Below are 21801 nucleotides of genomic sequence, written 5' to 3' on the forward strand. Positions count from 1 at the left end.
GCCGGCCTCAGTAAGGTACCGGAATGTGTATAAATGGACTTCAGGGTAACCTCCTGTTTGCGATCCGCAGCATCTTTGAGGGTAGCCGTATCCTGTAACGGCAGGGCTACCTTCTTGGATAAGCGTGTTAAAGCTTTGTCCACCTTAGGGGAGGATTCCCAGCATAACCTGTCCGTTGGCGGGAAAGGATACGCCATAAGAATCCTTTTGGAAATCTGCATTTTTTTATCTGGAGATTCCCAAGCCTTTTCACATAACTCATTTAGCTCGTGTGAGGGGGGAAAGGTTACCTCCGGCTTGTTTTCCCCATACATATGTACCCTCTTGTCAGGGACTGGGGTTTCCTCTGTGATGTGCAACACATCCTTAATTGCTATAATCATATAACGGATGGATTTAGCCAATTTTGGCTGTAACTTTGCATCATCGTAATCGACACTGGAGTCAGAATCCATGTCGGTATCTGTGTCAACAATTTGGGATAGTGGGCGCTTCTGAGACCCTGACGGCCTCTGCGACATAGGATCAGGCACGGGTTGGGACCCTGACTGTCCCGAGGCTTCAGCTTTTTCTAACCTTTTATGCAAGGAATTAACATTATCATTTAAAACCTTCCACATATCCATCCAATCAGGTGTCGGCGCCGTCGGCGGAGACACCACATTCATTTGCTCCTGCTCTGCTTCCACATAGCCTTCCTCATCAGACATGTCGACACAAGCGTACCGACACACCACACACACAGGGAATGCCCTTTTTGAAGATAGTTCCCCCACAAGGTCCTTAGGAGAGACAGAGAGAGAGTATGCCAGCACACACCCCAGCGCTATAAACCCAGGAATAACACAGTAACTTAATGTTAACCCAGTAGCTGCTGTTTATATAGTGTTTTGCGCCTAATTATGTGCCCCCCCACTCTTTTTACCCTCTTCTACCGTGTATCTGCAGGGGAGAGCCTGGGGAGCTTCCTCTCAGCGGAGCTGTGGAAAAAAAATGGCGTTGGTGAGTGCTGAGGAAGAAGCCCCGCCCCCTCGGCGGCGGGCTTCTGTCCCGCTTAAATATGCAATTTTTGGCGGGGGCTCATACATATATACAGTGCCCAGCTGTATATATGTTTAACTTTTGCCAAAAGAGGTCCCAAATGCTACCCAGGGCGCCCCCCCCCCCCCCTGCGCCCAGCACCCTTACAGTGACCGGAGTATGTGAGGTGTGTGGGAGCAATGGCGCACAGCTGCAGTGCTCTGCGTTACCTCAGTGAAGAACACAGAGTCTTCTGCCGCCTGTGGAGTCTTCTTTGCTTCTCATACTCACCCGGCTTCTGTCTTCCGGCTCAGCGAGGGGGACGGCGGCGCGGCTCTGGGATCGGACGGCGAGGGTGAGATCCTGCATACGATCCCTCTGGAGCTAATGGTGTCCAGTAGCCTAAGATGCAGGACCTAGCTTCAGAGAGTAGGGCTGCTTCTCTCCCCTCAGTCCCACGATGCAGGGAGTCTGTTGCCAGCAGAGCTCCCTGAAAATAAAAAACCTAACAAAATACTTTCTCTCAGCAAACTCAGGGGAGCTCACTGAAAAGCACCCAACTCTTGTGGGCAGAGTATCAAACTGAGGTCTGGAGGAGGGGCATAGAGGGAGGAGCCAGTGCACACCAGAATCTAAATTCTTTCTTAAAGTGCCCATGTCTCCTGCGGTGCCCGTCTATCCCCATGGTCCTTACGGAGTCCCCAGCATCCACTAGGATGTTAGAGAAAAGTTTTTATTTTTAAATGTTTTTTTTTTGTCTCCCAAACTTTGATGTCACTTAATACCACTGAAGAGAAGCAAGCACATAATACTGTAACATGCACTAATGGAAAGACAGGACAGAAACACAACATGCGGCAAAGCTACAGGCAGTAACTTGTATACTCACTGTATATATGTGCATGCAGCACAACTCAGCGCATGCGCATTACTACTAGACAGCAGCAGCGATGACGCTCGGCGCATGCGCACTACAAAGCAGCGTCTGCCGTGAAGACGCTCAGCTGCAGCCGGCAATTGGTGGAGGCGACTGAGCCAATCAGAGAGCCGGAGCTCAGCTGTTTTCGCTGGTGTGAACTTTAAATGTGACAGAGAATAGTGCGGGCGGGTCAGGTGGCTGCTATCGATGCGACTGGCTGCTCCCCGGGAGCATAGATAGAGGTACGCGTTTTGCCCCTGCACACCTCTCTCCCGCTGGCGGTGTACGTAACGTATAGATAGTGACTGCAGGGTAGGAGTGGGGAAGGTGATGCTACTGCTGTGTGTGTACAGTCACCCCTGTAATATCTATGTAATGCGCATGTTGTGCTCTTATAACATTAGTGGTCATTAGGAGAACGTGTTTATTAGAAGTGAGGTCATGCATAGTGGTAACAGAGAGAGAGCACCCTATTCACCGCCATGCATCACCCCCCCCCCCCCCCCCCCCCCCCCCCCCCCACACACACACACACACACACACACACACACACACACACACACACACACACACACACACACACACACACACACACACCAAATGCAGTAACTTATGATGTGCACCCCTCTCCTTCCTGCAGTAAGTTCGGATGAGGGCATCCGGCACATAACACCCCCCCCCCCCCCTCATGCAGTAAGTTATGATATGTGCACCCCCCTTCCTGTGTTAAGTTATGATGTGGGCAACCCCCCCCTCTTCCCCTTCCGGAAGTTAGTTGGCTAGCCTCAACCGTAAATTATGATGTGGACAAACCCCCACCCAACTTCCTGCAGTAAGTTATGATGAGGGCACACAACCCCCCCCCCCCCCCATGCAGTAAGTTATGATGTGTGCACCCCCCCCCCTCCCCTTCCTGCAGTAAGTTACGATGAGGGTGCACCCCCCCCCCCCCTCATGCAGTAAGTTATGTGGGCCACCCCCTCTCCCGTTCCTGCAGTAAGCTATGATGCCGGCACACAACCCCTCCCCCCTCTTGCAGTAAGTTATGTTGTGGGCACCCCCTCCCCCTCCTGCAGTAAGTTATGATGCCGGAACACAACCCCCCCCCCCCCCTCTTGCAGTAAGTTATGATGTGGGCACCCCCCCCTCCCCTTCCTGCAGTAAGTTGTGATGTGGGCACCCCCCCCCCCCCCTTCCTTCCTGCAGTAAGTTCTGATGAGGGCACACAAACCCCCCCCCCCCCACCTCATGCAGTAAGTTATGATGTGGGCAACACCCCCCCCCCCCCCTTCCTGCAGTAAGTTACGATGAGGGCACACAACCCAATAATCCCCCCCCCTCCCCTCATGCAGAAAATTATGATGGGATACCCCCTCTGAAGCTCCTGGCTTGCAGCCTTGTGTGGCCATGAATGGAACTATGGGTGACTTCTATTATCCCTTATCCTGTTAGCTGTGTAACACTTCGGGTTGTCTGATATGTTAAAATACTTGTACAACTATATGCTGCTGAAATGACATCACACTAGGTGATTTGCTGCTACTGTGGGGTCTCCATGTTGTTTTCTTTTTCTCTTACGTCCTAGAGCAGGGCTGGCCAAACCGGTCCTCGAGATCTACAAACAGTGCATGTTTTCCAGGCCTCCTGGAGATCTGTAGAATTGTCAGTTAGGAATGAATGCAGCACGTCTTAATTAGTAATGACTACACCTGTGCACCAGCTAGGTGGTCTGGAAAATGTGTACTGTTGGTAGATCTCGAGGACTGGTTTGGCCAGCCCTGTCCTAGAGGATGCTGGGGACTCCGTAAGTGTGTGTACACACAGTGAGATCCTTGCTATGCCCGATTTTCACTTGCGATTTCCCTTGAACTCCCCGGAGCCCAGATAGGACAGATTTTGACTAACTTTTCTTGAGATATGGACTATGTGTGCTTACGATTTTGGCTTATGTGAGATGTCATTGACATGTGAGATGAACTAGATAGTACACTGATCTAGCAAGGATTGACTTGCCTGCACAGTCTATCTTTTCTTGCGATGCCGACCTGGCGGGATCGGGATCGAATCGGGATCGCAAGGTGACTTTCACCTTGCGATCTGCACTAACTTTTCTCGCGATTTTGACTATATAGTCAAAATCGAAAGAAAATATCTCACCGTGTGTACACACCCTAAGGACTATGGGGTATAGACGGGCTCCGCAGGAGACATGGGCACTCTAAAGACCTTTTATGGGTGTGTACTGGCTCCTCCCTCTATGCCCCTCCTCCAGACCTCAGTTAGATCCTGTGCCCAGAGGAGACTGGTTGCACACTAGGGGAGCTCTACTGAGTTTCTCTAGAAAAGACTTTTGTTAGGTTTTTTTATTTTCAGGGAGCACTGCTGGCAACAGGCTCCCTGCATCGTGGGACTGAGGGGAGAGAAGCAGACCCACTTTCCTGGACTGATGGGCACTGCTTCTTAGGCTACTGTACACCATTATCTCCAGAGGGTTGGAACACAGGTGTCGTCCTTGCTGTTCGTCCCAGAGCCGCGCCACCGTCCTCCTCACAGCGCCGGAAGATAGAAGCCGGGTAAGTAAGGAAGCAAGAAGACTTCAAAGGCGGCAGAAGACTTCAAATCTTCATGAGGTACCACGCAGCGGTCGTGCTGCGCGCCATTGCTCCCACACACACACAAGGCACAGCAAGGGCGCTGGGGGGGCGCCCTGGGCAGCAATTATGGCCTCAAAATTAGACTGGCAGATATATAGATACTGCGGAGGCAGTATATATTAAAAACCCCACCAATATAAAGAAAAATAGCAGGACCGAGGCCCGCCGTCGAGGGGGCGGAGCTTGATCCTTCAGCACTAACCAGCGCCATTTTCTCCACAGCATGCTGCAGAGGAGCTGCTCCCGGACTCTTCCCCTGCTGAGCAAGTAACGGGGCAAAAACGAGGGGGGGGGGGGCACATTTATTTGGTGCTAATTTTGTTATAAAAGCGCTTTACAGGTCTGGGACTTTGTTTCAGAGCGTAGGGGCGCTGGGTGTGTGCTGGCATACTCTGTCTCTCCAAAGGGCCTTATTGTGGGTCTGTCCCCATATCCATATATCTCAGTGTGTGTGGGGGTGTCAGTACGTGTGTGTCGACATGTCTGAAGCGGAAGGCTCGTCTAGGGAGGAAGCAGAGCAGATGGTGGTGGTGTCTCCGTCGGCACAGCCGACACCTGATTGGGTGGACATGTGGAATGTTTTGAATGCTAATGTGGCTTTATTACATAAGAGATTGGACAAAGCAGAGGCCAAAGACAAAGCAGGGAGTCAATCCATAGCTTTTACTGTGTCACAAGACCCTTCAGGGTCCCATAAACGTCCCTTTACCCAGATAGCAGACACTGATACCGACACGGATTCCGACTCCAGTGTCGACTATGATGATGCAAGGTTACACCCAAGGGTGGCCAAGAGTATTCAATATATGATTATTTCAATAAAAGATGTTTTACATATCACAGAGGACCCCTCTGTCCCTGACACAAGGGTCTGCATGTTTAAGGAAAAGAAACCTGAGGTAACGTTTCCCCCATCTCATGAGCTGAACGCTTTATTTGAAAAAGCTTGGGAAACTCCAGACAAGAAACCTGAGGTTCCCAAGAGAATTATTATGGCGTATCCTTTCCCCTTAAAGGACAGGTTACGGTGGGAATCCTCGCCCACGGTGGACAAGGCCTTAACGCGCTTGTCCAAGAAGGTGGCCCTACCGTCTCCAGACACGGCGACCCTAAAGGATCCTGCGGATCGCAGGCAGGAAACTACCTTAAAATCAATTTATGCGACTACGGGAGCCCTGCTCAGACCTGCAGTAGCGTCGGCATGCGTGGGTAGCGCAATTGCAGCTTGGGCAGATAACTTGTCATATGACATGGACACTCTAGATAAAGATAGTATTTTGTTGACCTTAGGTCACATCAAGGACACAGCGTTATATATGAGAGAGGCTGCGAGAGATATTGGGCTTTTGGGTTCAAGAGCCAATGCCATGGCAGTTTCTGCTAGAAGGTCCCTGTGGACCAGTCAATGGTTTGGTGATGCTGACTCAAAGAGACATATGGAGGCTTTGCCTTACAAGGGTGAAGTTTTATTTGGGGAGGGCCTCGCGGACCTGGTTTCCACAGCTACCGCGGGTAAGTCTTCTTTTTGCCTTACGTTCCCCCACAGCAAAAGACAACACCTCAATGTCAGATGCAGTCCTTTCGGTCTCATAAGTTCAGAAAGGGGCGTGGCTCGTCTTTCCTTGCCAGAAGTAGAGGGAAAAGAACACCAGCTACGGCTAGTTCCCAGGAGCAAAAGTCCCTCCCCGGCCTCTACCAAATCCACCGCATGACGCTGGGTTTCCGCTGCGGGAGTCCGCACCGGTAGGGGCACGTCTTCAACTCTTCAGCCAGGTCTGGGTTCAGTCGGATTTGGATCCTTGGGTAGTCTGAATTGTATCCCAAGGCTACAAGCTGGAGTTCGAAGATGTGCCTCCACACCGATTTTTCAAATCGGCCTTGCCAGCTTCTCCCCCAGAGAGGGCAATAGTTTCAGCTGCCATACAAAAGCTGTGTCAACAGCAAGTGATTATCAAGGTTCCCCTAGTGCAACAGGGGAACGGGTTTTATTCAACCCTATTTGTGGTTCCGAAGCCAGATAGCTCGGTCAGACCAATTCTGAATCTAAAATACCTAAACCTATATTTGAAGAGGTTCAAATTCAAGATGGAATCTTTCTGGGCAGTCATCTCCAGCCTGGAAGGGGGGGATTTTATGGTGTCACTAGACATAAAGGATGCATAAAGGATTCGCTGTACAGGATTATCATTACCAGTTTCAGACGTTGCCGTTTGGGCTTTCCACGGCCCCGAGAATTTTCACCAAGGTAATGGCGGAAATGATGGTGCTCCTGCGCAAGCAGGGAGTCACAATTATCCCATACTTGGACAATCTCCTGATAAAAGCAAGATCAAGAGAACAGTTACTAAAAAGCGTGTCTCTCTCTCCCTGAGAGTACTATAACAACACTGCTGGATTCTAAATCTACGAAAGTCGCAGTTGGTTCTGACAACTCGGCTGTCGTTTTTAGGCATGATTCTGGACACGGAAAAACAGAGGGGTTTTCTCCCAATGGAAAAAGCCCAGGAACTCCAGAACATGGTCAAGGACCTGCTGAAACCAAAAAGAGTCAGTTCATCAATGCACTCGAGTATTGGGAAAGATGGTGACGGCCTACGAGGCCATTTCGTTCGGCAGGTTCCATGCAAGAACTTTTCAGTGGGACCTTCTGGACAAGTGGTCAGGGTCCCATCTACAGATGCATCGGAGGATAAGCCTGTCCCCAGGGCCATGGTGTCTCTCCTGTGGTGGCTCCAGAGTGCTCACCTTCTAGAGGGTCGCAGGTTCGGCATTCAAGATTGGGTTCTTGTGACCACGGACGCGAGCCTACGAGGATGGGGAGCAGTCACACAAGGGAAAAAAATTTCCAGGAATATGGTCAAGCCAGGAGGCTTGTCTACACATCAATGTGCTGGAATTAAGGGCCATATACAACGGCCTACAACAGGCGGAGAATCTTCTTCGCAACTTACCCGTTCTGATCCAGTCAGACAACGTCACAGCCGTGGCGCATGTAAACCGCCAGGGCAAGACGCGGAGCAGCAATGGCAGAAGCCACTAGGATTCTTTGCTGGCCCGGAAAATAATGTAAGCGCTCTGTCAGCAGTCTTCATTCCTGGAGTAGACCACTGGGAAGCAGACTTCCTCAGCAGGCACGATCTCCATCCAGGGGAGTGGAGACTTCATCAAGAAGTCTTTGCAGAGGTAACAAGTTGTTGGGGACTCCCTCAAATAGACATGATGGCGTCACGCCTCAACAGAAAGCTTCGGACGTATTGTTCCAGGTCGAGGGACCCTCAGGCAGTGGAGGTGGACGCCCTAGTGACACCGTGGGTGTTTCAGTCGGTGTATGTGTTCCCTCCACTTCCACTCATCACAAAAATATTGAGAATCGTAAGACGAACAAGAGTGCAGACAATACTCATTGTTCCAGATTGGCCTCGAAGGGCCTGGTTTTCGGATCTTCAGGAAATGCTCACAGAAGATCTGTGGCCTCTTCCTCTCAGGGAGGACCTGTTACAACAGGGGCCCTCTGTGTTCTAAGACTTACCGCGGTTACGTTTGACGGCATGGCGGTGGAACACCAAATCCTAGCTAGGAAAGGAATTCTGGGTGAAGTCATCCCTACTCTAATTAAAGCTAGGAAGGAGGTAACGGCGAAGCACTATCACCGTATCTGGAGGAAATATGTGTCTTGGTGTGAAGCCAAGAATGCTCCTACGGAAGATTTTCAGCTGGGTCGTTTTCTCAATTTTCTACAGACAGGTGTGGATATGGGCCTAAAGTTAGGCTCCATTAAGGTGCAGATTTCGGCCTTATCTATATTCTTTCAGAAGGAATTGGCTTCTCTCCCAGAAGTCCAGACTTTTGTAAAGGGAGTGTTGCACATCCATCCTCCTTTTGTGCCCCCAGTGGCACCGTGGAACCTTAACGTGGTGTTAGTTCCTTAAATCGCACTGGTTTGAACCTCTTCAAACAGTGGAATTGAAGTTTCTCACTTGGAAAGTGGTCATGTTGTTGGCCTTGGCATCTGCAAGGCGGGTGTCCGAATTGGCGGCTTTGTCTCACAAGAGCCCCTATCTGATTTTCCATGTGGATCGAGCAGAGTTGAGGACTCGTCCTCAATTTCTGCCTAAAGTGGTTTCGTCGTTTCACATAAACCAACCTATTGTGGTGCCTGTGGCTACGGGTGCCTTGGAGGATTCCAAGTCCCTTGATGTAGTCAGGGCCTTAAAAAATTTATATAGCCAGAATGTCTAGGGTTAGGAAAACAGAGGCACTGTTTGTCCTGTATGCAGCCAACAAGGTTGGCGCTCCTGCTTCTAAACAGACTATTGCACGCTGGATCTGTAACACGATTCAGGAGGCTCATTCTACGGCTGGATTGCCGTTACCAAATTCGGTAAAGGCCCATTCCACTAGGAAGGTGGGCTCTTCTTGGGCGGCTCGGCATTACAGCTTTGCCGAGCAGCTACTTGGTCGGGTTCAAACACTTTTGCAAAATTCTATAAGTTTTATACCCTGGCTGATGAGGACCTCATGTTTGGTCAATTGGTGCTGCAGAGTCATCCGCACTCTCCCGCCCGGTCTGGAGCTTTGGTACAAACCCCATGGTCCTTAGGGAGTCCCCAGCATCCTCTAGGACGTAAGAGAAAATAAGATTTTAAACCTACTGGTAAATCTTTTTCTCCTAGTCTGTAGAGGATGCTGGGCGCCCGTCCCAGTGCGGACTATTTCTGCAAGGCTTGTATATAGTTGTTGCTTACATAAGGGTTGTTACAGTTGAGATCAGTCTCTGGTTGATACTGTTTGTTCATGCTGTTAACTGGTTTAGTATATACCATGTTGTACTGTGTGTATGTGTTGTGGGCTGGTATGTGTCTCGCCCTTAGATTAACAAAAATCCTTTCCTCGTACTGTCTGTCTCCTCTGGGCACAGTTCTATAACTGAGGTCTGGAGGAGGGGCATAGAGGGAGGAGCCAGTGCACACCCATAAAAGTTCTTTATAGTGCCCATGTCTCTTGCGGAGCCCGTCTATACCTCATGGTCCTTAACGGAGTCCCCAGCATCCTCTACGGACTAGGAGAAAAAGATTTACCGGTAGGTTTAAAATCTTATTTTCTTCTATATATCTATATCTATATGAAGCGGGTGTGGATCATTAGGTCAATAGGTTGACACTGATAGAATGTCAACATGGTCATTAGGTCAATCTGTAAATGGTTGACACACACACACACACACACACACACACACACACACACACACACACACACACACACACACACACACACACACACACACACACACGGTCGACACAAGCTTTTTGGGGTGTTTTTGGATGGTAAAGGCATCTGGGACCACCGACAGTTGAAACGCGTCGGCTCACTACGCTTTGGGAACGGTGGCTCACTTCACTCGCCGCAAGTTTCATAACCATCTCTCTGCCCACTTGGATAGAGAAGGTATGAGAGTCCAAAAACCCCTGGAAATCCTGTGTCAACCATGTGTGTCAACCATTTACATGTCGACCTAATGGTATAGTCCGTTTTTCGTTGTGAATGGTGGTCATCCTGTTATTTTTATAAATAAATTTATGTTCTTTCTATGATGGAGCAATGCTACTTTTTGCCCCAGGAACATGGACAACCAATCTCCGTATGCTGGTCTATATAAAAAGAACTCCAGCGTAGACCACATAAGAGAAAAAGTCGCACAACGTAAATCTATAACTCAGAAGGAGAACAGACACCGAGAGTTCAGGAAGAGCCGAGGGCTGTTGCTGGCGGATGTGAATATTCCTCCGGTAAAAGAGCAGGTCCTACCCGTGGTGGATGAGGCAAAGGAATCTGGTCATGGAAGGACTGAAATTAAGCCAGGTACGTGACGTTTCGGTTGCTTTTGACTTGAGTAGATTCTCAGGATCTTTCCCTAGCTGGTTACTTGGCATTCCTTTCCCTGACGTACATTTTACCTGGCCTAATTTGCCCATCTTTAGTGACTGTGTCCAGGCTTTCCCACACTGTTCTCAAGGCACCCTAACAGTCCATGTTTTAAGGATATAGTGGGCTATTCAGAAATGGACGCAGATCTTGCTGCGGAAGCAAGATCTACGTCCATATACTCGCATACTGGGGGCCGCCCAGCATATGTGTTGCGCCGCGTTTGCGACTTAATTGCGAACACATCGATTAGAGGACAACCCTTGCCTGGCTGCGCTGGCAGGCGTTCTGGCACCTTTTTTTTTTTTTCTTGGAGCGGCTGTGTTTGACTTCATACGCAGCCGCCCCAAAAAAAAACAGTATGGACATGCCTGCATTGTCCGTACTACGCCCACCCAACACCGCGTCAACGCAACTTTTAAAGGTCACTAGGAATGTAGCTATACAGCCTGTCAATTGTCTTTGTTTCAGCAGATAATGTTAAAGCCAGAGATCGGAAAATAAACGAGCGACTTGCAATGCTGCAACGTTTTAAAGAAGAAAAGCAACAGCGGAAATTAAAGGAACAGCAGGAAAAGGCCAAAAAGGGCGTCTTTAAGTGTGGAATTTACAAGGCAGAAAACCCTTTTATTCCAGTCATCGCCTCTCAGAATGCTGTTAAAGTTAAACAAAAGGAGAAGGTATGTAGGTTGGCATGTCTCGCTGCACGTTTAGTGTATGTCTGAAAATATTTCTCCTCTAAAACCAAAGATGGAGGCTTTCGGTTTGTTTTTTCTCAGGCAGTCTTCATGGCATAACCACCAACAGTTGGGATTTATGTGGGTGTGACAGAAAGGATTTTGCCAGCCTAACAGGGTTAATTGTTTTCTTGGGATTTCTCTAGCCCTCAGTAACCTCCTGATACTGGTGCTTCTCAGTAGCCACTGGTGTCCTCGGTTGTAGAGGAATCATTGGTGCCACCACCAAGTTTCTTCGCCATTAAGAAAACATCTGACAACAGGCTAAATATTACATATAGGAAGGCCATGTCCGTCTGCACGCAATGGGAAAAGGGATACAGTTTCGAAGTCCTAATTTCTATGGGAAACCTATTGAGGTATGGTTATTTGGAAACATTGGTGACTAGGAGCATTGTCAGATGGAAATCCTGACCCAAATCACCCAGATTGTAGAATTGTGAATATTGGAAAGTATGACGCAGGGAGGAGATCCTCATCCACTCCCATATTGTATGTCTAATGTATAGGGGTGTGTGTCCCCACATTTTCAATTCTGTGCATTATTATGCATATCCAGAGATAAAGAACAATCATCGGGGCAATTAAATTTAAAGGGACGGCACTGAAGTTTATGTGAAACGATTGTAATGCCTCGGGTTAGCTGGTTTCGACCAAATGGTTTAAAAGATAATATATAATTTATTTTTTCTCTTGCGTCCTAGGGGATACTGGGAATTCATTTAGTACCATGGGGTATAGACGGGTCCACTAGGAGCCATGGGCACTATAGAATTTTGATTAGGTGTGCTGGCTCCTCCCTCTATACCCCTCCTACCAGACTCTGTCTAGGAAACTGGGCCCGAGGAGACAAGGATATAGAAAAGTGGTGAGGTTTCGAACCAGCACAACCATAACAAGAGGAAAGCCATGCTAACCAAAACGTGTTAACAGTAACAGCTGAACCAAACATTACTTAACCAAGTAACAGTGCAGGAAGAACGAAGCACCGGGCGGGCGCCCAGTATCCCCTACTGACTACGAGAAAAGGATTTACCGGTAGGTAATTAAAGTCCTATTTCTCTGACGTCCTAGTGGATGCTGGGGACTCCGAAAGGACCATGGGGAATAGCGGCTCCGCAGGAGACTGGGCACAAAAGTAAAAGCTTTAAGACTACCTGGTGTGCACTGGCTCCTCCCCCTATGACCCTCCTCCAAGCCTCAGTTAGATTTTTGTGCCCGAACGAGAAGGGTGCACACTAGGTGGCTCTCCTGAGCTGCTTAGTGAAAAGTTTAGTTTTAGGTTTTTTATTTTCAGTGAGACCTGCTGGCAACAGGCTCACTGCATCGAGGGACTAAGGGGAGAAGAAGCGAACTCACCTGCGTGCAGAGTGGATTGGGCTTCTTAGGCTACTGGACATTAGCTCCAGAGGGACGATCACAGGCCCAGTCATGGATGGGTCCCAGAGCCGCGCCGCCGTCCCCCTTACAGAGCAAGAAGAGCAGAAGAGGTCCAGAAAAATCGGCGGCAGAAGACGTCCTGTCTTCAATAAGGTAGCGCACAGCACCGCAGCTGTGTGCCATTGCTCTCAGCACACTTCACACTCCGGTCACTGAGGGTGCAGGGTGCTGGGTGGGGGCGCCCTGAAACGCAATATAAACACCTTAGGGGGCAAAAAATGCATCACATATAGCTCCTGGGCTATATGGATGCATTTAACTCATGCCTGTTTTTCCATAAAAAAGCGGGAGAACGGCCGCCGAGAAGGGGGCGGAGCCTATCTCCTCAGCACACTGGCGCCATTTTTCCTCACAGCTCCGTTGGAGGGAAGCTCCCTGACTCTCCCCTGCAGTCCTGCACTACAGAAACAGGGTAAAACAAGAGAGGGGGGGCACTAAATTGGCAGATAAATCTATACAGCAGCTATATAAGGGAAAAACACTTATATAAGGTTATCCCTGTGTGTGTGTGTGTGTGTGTGTGTGTGTGTGTGTGTATATGTATATGTATGTGTATGTGTATGTGTATATATATATATATATATATATATATATATATATATATATATATATATATATATATATAGCGCTCTGGTGTGTGCTGGCAAACTCTCCCTCTGTCTCCCCAAAGGGCTAGTGGGGTCCTGTCCTCTATCAGAGCATTCCCTGTGTGTGTGCTGTGTGTCGGTACGTTGTGTCGACATGTATGAGGAGGAAAATGGTATGGAGGCGGAGCAATTGCCTGTATTAGTGATGTCACCCCCTAGGGAGTCGACACCTGACTGGATGGTCTTATGGAAGGAATTACGGGATAGTGTCAGCACTTTACAAAAGACTGTTGACGACATGAGACAGCCGGCAAATCAGTTAATACCTGTACAGGCGTCTCAAACACCGTCAGGGGCTCTAAAGCGCCCGTTACCTCAGGTGGTCGACACAGACCCAGACACGGACACTGACTCCAGTGTCGACGGTGAGGAAACAAACGTATTTTCCAGTAGGGCCACACGTTACATGATCACGGCAATGAAGGAGGTTTTGAACATTTCTGATACTACAAGTACCACAAAAAAGGGTATTATGTGGGGTGTGAAAAAACTACCCGTAGTTTTTCCTGAATCAGATGAATTAAATGAGGTGTGTGATGAAGCGTGGGTTTCCCCCGATAAAAAACTGCTAATTTCTAAAAAATTATTGGCATTATACCCTTTCCCGCCAGAGGTTAGGGCGCGTTGGGAAACACCCCCTAGGGTAGATAAGGCGCTCACACGCTTATCAAAACAAGTGGCGTTACCGTCTCCTGATACGGCCGCCCTCAAGGACCAGCTGATAGGAAGCTGGAAAATATCCTAAAAAGTATATACACACATACTGGTATTATACTGCGACCAGCAATCGCCTCAGCCTGGATGTGCAGTGCTGGGGTGGCTTGGTCGGATTCCCTGACTGAAAATATTGATACCCTGGACAGGGACAATATATTATTGACTATAGAGCATTTAAAGGATGCATTTCTATATATGAGAGATGCACAGAGGGATATTTGCTCTCTGGCATCAAGAGTAAGTGCGCTGTCCATTTCTGCCAGAAGAGGGTTATGGACGCGACAGTGGTCAGGTGATGCGGATTCCAAACGGCATATGGAAGTATTGCCGTATAAAGGGGAGGAGTTATTTGGGGTCGGTCTATCGGACCTGGTGGCAACGGCTGGAAAATCCACCTTTTCTCTAACGTCCTAAGTGGATGCTGGGGACTCCGTCAGGACCATGGGGATTAGCGGCTCCGCAGGAGACAGGGCACAAAAATAAAGCTTTAGGATCAGGTGGTGTGCACTGGCTCCTCCCCCTATGACCCTCCTCCAAGCCTCAGTTAGGTTTTTGTGCCCGTCCGAGCAGGGTGCAATCTAGGTGGCTCTCCTAAAGAGCTGCTTAGAAAAAGTTTTTTAGGTTTTTTATTTTCAGTGAGTCCTGCTGGCAACAGGCTCACTGCATCGAGGGACTTAGGGGAGAGAATTTCAACTCACCTGCGTGCAGGATGGATTGGATTCTTAGGCTACTGGACACCATTAGCTCCAGAGGGAGTCGGAACACAGGTCTCACCCTGGGGTTCGTCCCGGAGCCGCGCCGCCGACCCCCCTTGCAGATGCCGAAGTTGAAGAGGTCCAGAGGTCCAGAAACAGGCGGCAGAAGACTTTTAGTCTTCATAAGGTAGCACACAGCACTGCAGCTGTGCGCCATTGTTGTCAGCACACTTCATACCAGCGGTCACTGATGGTGCAGGGCGCTGGGGGGGGGGCGCTCTGGGCAGCAATGTATTATACCTTTTTTATGGCTAAAATACATCACATATAGCCCTTGAGGCTATATGGATGTATTTAACCCCTGCCAGATCTCACAAACTCCGGGAGAAGAGCCCGCCGTTTTAGGGGGCGGGGCCTATTCTCCTCAGCACACTGCGCCATTTTCCTGCTCAGCTCTGCTGAGAGGAAGGCTCCCAGGCTCTCCCCTGCACTGCACTACAGAAACAGGGTAAAACAGAGAGGGGGGGCACTTATTTGGCGATATGATTACATATGTGAAAATGCTATAAGGGAAAACACTTGTATAAGGGGTTGTCCCTGTATAATTATAGCGTTTTTGGTGTGTGCTGGCAAACTCTCCCTCCCCAAAGGGCTAGTGGGGTCCTGTCCTCTATCAGAGCATTCCCTGTGTGTGTGCTGTGTGTCGGTACGTGTGTGTCGACATGTAGGAGGACGATGTTGGTGAGGAGGCGGAGCAAATTGCCTGTATGGGTGATGTCACTCTCTAGGGAGTCGACACCGGAATGGATGGCTTATTTAGGAATTACGTGATAATGTCAACACGATGCAAGGTCGGTTGACGACATGAGACGGCCGGCAAATAAATTAGTACCTGTCCAGGCGTCTCAGACACCGTCAGGGGCTTGTAAAAACGCCCATTTACCTCAGTTGGTCGACACAGACACAGACACGGACACTGACTTCAGTGTCGACGGTGAAGAAACAAACGTATTTTCCTTTAGGGCCACACGTTACATGTTAAGGGCAATGAAGGAGGTGTTACATATTTCTGATACTACAAGTACCACAAATAAGGGTATTATGTAGGGTGGGAATAATCTACTTGTAGTTTTTCCTGAATCAGATAAATTAAAGTGTGTGATACGTGGGTTTCCTCCGATGGAAAATTATTGGAGGTATACCTTTTCCCGCCAGAAGTGAGGGCGAGTTGGGAAGCACACCTTAGGGTGGATAAGGCGCTCACACGCTTATAAAAACAAGTGGCGTTACCGTCTCCAGATACGGCCGCCCTCAAGGAGCCAGCTGATAGGAAGCTGAAAAATATCCTAAGAAGTATATACACACATACTGGTGTTATACTACGACCAGCAATCGCCTCAGCCTGGATGTGCAGCGCTGGGGGGGCTTGGTCGGATTTCCTGACTGAAAATATTGATACCCTTGACAGGAACAATATTTTATTGACTATAGAGCATTTTAAGGATGCATTTCTATATATGCGAGATGCGCAGAGGGATATTTGCATTCTGGCATCAAGAGTAGATGTGATGTCCATATCTGCCAGACGATGTTTATAGACACGACAGTGGTCAGGTGATGCAGATTCCAGACGGCACATGGAAGTATTGCCGTATAAAGGGGCGGTCCATCGGACCTGGTGGCCATGGCAACAGCTGGAAAATCCACTTTTGTTACCCCAAGTCACATCTCAGCAGAAAAGGACACAGTCTTTTCAGTCTCAGTCCTTTCGTACCCATAAAGGCAGGCGGGCAAAAGGCCAGTCATATCTGCCCAGGGTTAGAGGAAAGGGAAGAAGACTGCAGCAGGCAGCCCATTCCCAGGAACAGAAGTCCTCCACAGCTTCTGCCAAGTCCGCAGCATGACGCTGGGGCCATACAAGCGGACTCAGGTGCGGTGGGGGGGTCATCTCAAGAGTTTCAGCACGCAGTGGGCTCACTCGCAAGTGGACTCCTGGATCCTACACGTAGTATCCCAGGTGTACATTGGAAATTCGAGACGTCTTCCCCTCACAAGTTCCTGAAGTCTGCTTAACCAACATCTCCCTCCGACAGGGAGGCAGTATTGGAAAAAAAATTCACAGGCTGTATTCCCAGCACGTGATAATCAAAGTACCCCTCCTACAACAAGGGAAGGGGTATTATTCCACACTATATTGTGGTACTGAAGCCAAACGGCTCGGTGAGATCTAAAAGATTTGAACAATTACATACAAGGGTTCAAATCAAGATGGAGTCACTCAGAGCAGTGATAGTGAACCAGGACGATATGGTGTCACTGGATATCAGGGACGCTTACCTACAAGTCCAAATTTTGCCTTTCTCACCAAGGGTATCTCAGGTTCGTGGTACAGAACTGTCACTATCAGTTCAGACGCTGCCGTTTGGATTGTCCACGGCACCCCGGGTCTTTACCAAGGTAATGGCCGAAATGATGATTCTTCCTAAAAGAAATATGGACGCTTTCCTGATAAGGGCAAGGTCCAGAGAACAGTTGGCGGTCGGAGTAGCACTATCTCAAGTAGTTCTACGACAGCACGAGTGGATTCTAAATATTCCAAAATCGCAGCTTTTTCCGACGACACGTCTAATGTTCCTAGGGATGATTCTGGACACAGTCCAGAAAAGGATGTTTTCTCCCGGAGAAGAAAGCCAGGGAGTTATCCGAGCTAGTCAGGAACCTCCTAAAACCAGGAAAAGTATCAGTGCATCGTTGCACAAAGGGTCCTGTGAAAAATGGTGGTTTCTTACAAAGCGATCCCGTTAGGTAGATTTCACGCAAGAACCTTTCGGTGGGATCTGCTGGGAAAATGGTCCGGATCGCATCTTCAGATGCATCAGCGGATAACCCTGTCTCCAAGGACAAGGGTGTTTCTTCTGCGGTGGCTGCAGAGTGCTCATCTATGAAAGGGCCGCAGATTCGGCATTCAGGACTGGGTCCTGGTGACCACGGATGCCAGCCTGAGTGGCTGGGGAGCAGTCACACAAGGAAAAAATTTCCAGGGAGTGTGATCAAGTCTGGAGACTTCTCTCCACATAAATATACTGGAGCTAAGGCCAATTTACAAGGCTCTAAGCTTAGCAAGACCTCTGCTTCAAGGTCAGCCGGTATTGATCCAGTGGGACAACATCACGGCAGCCGCCCACGAAAACAGGGCGGCACAAGAAGCAGGAGGGAAATGGCAGAAACTGCAAGGATTCTTCGCTGGGCGAAAAATCATGTGATAACACTCTCAGCAGTGTTAATTCCGGGAGTGGAAAACTGGGAAGCAGACTTCCTCAGCATAACCTCCACCCGGGAGAGTGGGGACTTCAGCGGGAAGTCTACCACATGATTGTAAACCGTTGGGAAAAACCAAAGGTGGACATGATGGCGTCCCGCCTGAACAAAAAACTAGACAGATATTGCGCCAGGTCAAGGGACCCTCAGGCAATAGCGGTGGACGCTCTGGTAACACTATGGGTGTACCAGTCATGGTATGTGTTCCCTCCTATACATCTCATACCAAAAGTACTGAGAATCAAGGAGATGAGTAAGAACGATACTCGTGGTTCCGGATGGGTCAAGAAGGACTTGGTACCCGGAATTTCAAGAGATTCTCACGGAAGAACCGTGGCCTCTACCTTTAAGAAAGGACCTGCTCCAGCAGGGGCCTTGTCTGTTCCAAGACTTACCGCGGTTGCGTTTGACGGCATGGCAGTTGAACGCCGGATCCTGAAAGGGCATTCCAGATGAAGTCATCCCTACCCTGGTCGAAGCCAGGAAGGATGTAACCGCAAAACATTTTCACCGCAATTGGCGAAAATATGTTGCGTGGTGTGAGGCCAAGAAGGTCCCTACAGAGGAATTCCAACTGGGTCGTTTCCTACATTTCCTGAAAACAGGACTGTCTATGGGCCTAAAATTAGGGTCCATTAAGGTTCAAATTTCGACCCTGTCAAATTTATTCCAGAAAGAACTGGCTTCAGTGCCTGAAGTTCAGACGTTTGTAAAAGGGGTACTGCATATACAGCCTCCTTTTGTGCCCCCAGTGGCACCTTGGGATCTCAATGTTTTGAGTTTCCTAAAGTCACATTGGTTTGATCCTCTCACCACTGTGGACTTAAAATATTTCACATGGAAGGTGAAGATTCTATTAGCCCTGGCTTCAGCCAGGCGTGTGTCAGAATGGGCGGCTTTATCATATAAAAGCCCTTACTTAATTTTTCATTCTGACAGGGCAGAATTGAGGACTCGTCCTCAATTTCTCCTTAAGGTGTTTTCTGTTTTTCACATGAACCAACCTATTGTGGTACCTGCGGCTACTAGGGACTTGGAGGACTCCAAGTTACTTGACGTTGTCAGGGCCCTGAAAATATATGTTTCCAGGACGACTGGAGTCAGAAAATCTGACTCGCTGTTTAGCCTGTATGCACCCAACAAGATGGGTGCTCCTGCTTCTAAACAGACGATTGCTCGCTGGATTTGTAGTACAATTCAGCTTGCTCATTCTGTGGCAGGCTTGCCACAGACAAAATCAGAAAAAGCCCATTCCACAAGGAAGTGGGCTCATCTTGGGCGACTGCCTGAGGGGTCTCGGCTTTACAACTTTGCTGAGCATTTACTTGGTCAGGGGCAAACACGTTTGCTAAATTCTACAAATTTGATACCCTGGCTGAGGAGGACATGGAGTCTCTCATTCGGTGCTGCAGGGTCATCCGCACTCTCCCGCCCGTTTGGGAGCTTTGGTATAATCCCCATGGTCCTGACGGAGTCCCCAGCATCCACTTAGGACGTTAGAGAAAATAAGAATTTACTTACCGATAATTCTATTTCTCGTAGTCCGTAGTGGATGCTGGGCGCCCATCCCAAGTGCGGATTGTCTGCAATACTTGTACATAGTTATTGTTACAAAAAAATCGGGTTGTTATTGTTGTGAGCCGTCTGTTCAGAGGCTCCTACGTTTTGTCATACTGTTAACTGGGTTCAGATCACAAGTTGTACGGTGTGATTGGTGTGGCTGGTATGAGTCTTACCCGGGATTCAAGATCCTTCCTTATTGTGTACGCTCGTCCGGGCACAGTATCCTAACTGAGGCTTGGAGGAGGGTCATAGGGGGAGGAGCCAGTGCACACCACCTGATCCTAAAGCTTTATTTTTGTGCCCTGTCTCCTGCGGAGCCGCTAATCCCCATGGTCCTGACGGAGTCCCCAGCATCCACTACGGACTACGAGAAATAGAATTATCGGTAAGTAAATTCTTATTTTTTCCCCAGGTCACCTCTCAGCAGAAAAAGACACCGTCTTTTCAGGCTCAGTCCTTTCGTCCCCATAAGGGCTAGCGGGCAAAAGGCCACTCGTATCTGCCCCGGGGCAGAGGAAGGGGAAAAAGACTGCAGCAGACAGCCTCTTCCCACGAACAGAAGCCCTCCCCCGCTTCTGCCAAGTCCTCAGCATGACGCTTGGGCCTTACAAGCGGACTCAGGCACGGTGGGGGCCCGTCTCAAGAATTTCAGCGCGCAGTGGGCTCACTCGCAAGTGGACCCCTGGATCCTGCAGGTAGTATCTCAGGGGTACAAATTGGAATTCGAGACGTCTCCCCCTCGCCGGTTCCTGAACTCTGCTTTACCAACGTCTCCCCCCGACAGGGAGGCGGTATTGGAAGCCATTCACAAGCTGTATTCCCAGCAGGTGATAATCAAGGTACCCCTCCTACAACAGGGAAAGGGGTATTATTCCACGCGGTTTGTGGTACCGAAGCCGGACGGCTCGGTGAGACCTATTTTAAATCTGAAATCCTTGAACACTTACATACAAAGGTTCAAATTCAAGATGGAATCACTCAGAGCAGTGATAGCGAACCTGGAAGAAGGGGACTATATGGTGTCTCTGGACATCAAGGATGCTTACCTCCATGTCCCAATTTGCCCTTCTCACCAAGGGTACCTCAGGTTTGTGGAACAGAACTGTCACTATCAGTTTCAGACGCTGCCGTTTGGATTGTCCACGGCACCCCGGGTCTTTACCAAGGTAATGGCCGAAATGATGATTCTTCTTCGAAGAAAAGGCGTCTTAATTATCCCTTACTTGGACGATCTCCTGATACGGGCAAGGTCCAGAGAACAGTTAGAGGTCGGAGTAGCACTATCTCAAGTAGTACTACGACAGCACGGATGGATTCTAAATATTCCAAAATCGCAGCTGATTCCGACGACACGTCTGCTGTTCCTAGGGATGATTCTGGACACAGTACAGAAAAAGGTGTTTCTCCCGGAGGAGAAAGCCAGGGAGTTATCCGACCTAGTCAGGAACCTCCTAAAACCAGGCCAAGTGTCAGTGCATCAATGCACAAGGGTCCTGGGAAAAATGGTGGCTTCTTACGAAGCGATTCCATTCGGCAGATTCCACGCAAGAACTTTTCAGTGGGATCTGCTGGACAAATGGTCCGGATCGCATCTTCAAATGCATCGGCGGATAACCCTGTCTCCAAGGACAAGGGTGTCTCTTCTGTGGTGGTTGCAGAGTGCTCATCTTCTAGAGGGCCGCAAATTCGGCATTCAGGACTGGGTCCTGGTGACCACGGATGCCAGCCTGAGAGGCTGGGGAGCAGTCACACAGGGAAGAAATTTCCAGGGCTTGTGGTCAAGCATGGAAACGTCACTTCACATAAATATCCTGGAACTAAGGGCCATTTACAATGCCCTAAGTCAGGCAAGGCCTCTGCTTCAGGGTCAGCCGGTGTTGATCCAGTCGGACAACATCACGGCAGTCGCCCACGTAAACAGACAGGGCGGCACAAGAAGCAGGAGGGCAATGACGGAAGTTGCAAGGATTCTTCGCTGGGCGGAAAATCATGTGATAGCACTGTCAGCAGTGTTCATTCCGGGAGTGGACAACTGGGAAGCAGACTTCCTCAGCAGACACGATCTCCACCCGGGGGAGTGGGGACTTCACCCAGAAGTCTTCCACATGATTGTGAACCGTTGGGAAAAACCAAAGGTGGACATGATGGCGTCCCGCCTCAACAAAAAAC

General features: G+C 49.2%; 1 protein-coding gene across 1 annotated transcript in view; it reads left to right on the forward strand.

Annotated features, from left to right (window-relative positions):
- Positions 1 to 2200: 2200 nt before the first annotated feature.
- Positions 2201 to 21801, forward strand: part of LOC134958498 (disks large-associated protein 5-like) — a 143943-nt gene continuing 124342 nt past the window's right edge. The window contains exons 1-3 of the mRNA XM_063941159.1: positions 2201 to 2222; positions 10211 to 10452; positions 10987 to 11195. Coding sequence (XP_063797229.1) covers positions 10215 to 10452; positions 10987 to 11195 — 447 coding nt within the window. The 5' untranslated portion in view covers positions 2201 to 2222; positions 10211 to 10214. The remainder of the gene's footprint in view (positions 2223 to 10210; positions 10453 to 10986; positions 11196 to 21801) is intronic.

Source organism: Pseudophryne corroboree, chromosome 9 (genome assembly GCF_028390025.1).
Source record: "Pseudophryne corroboree isolate aPseCor3 chromosome 9, aPseCor3.hap2, whole genome shotgun sequence".
In the NCBI taxonomy this organism is placed as follows: Eukaryota; Metazoa; Chordata; class Amphibia; order Anura; family Myobatrachidae; genus Pseudophryne; species Pseudophryne corroboree.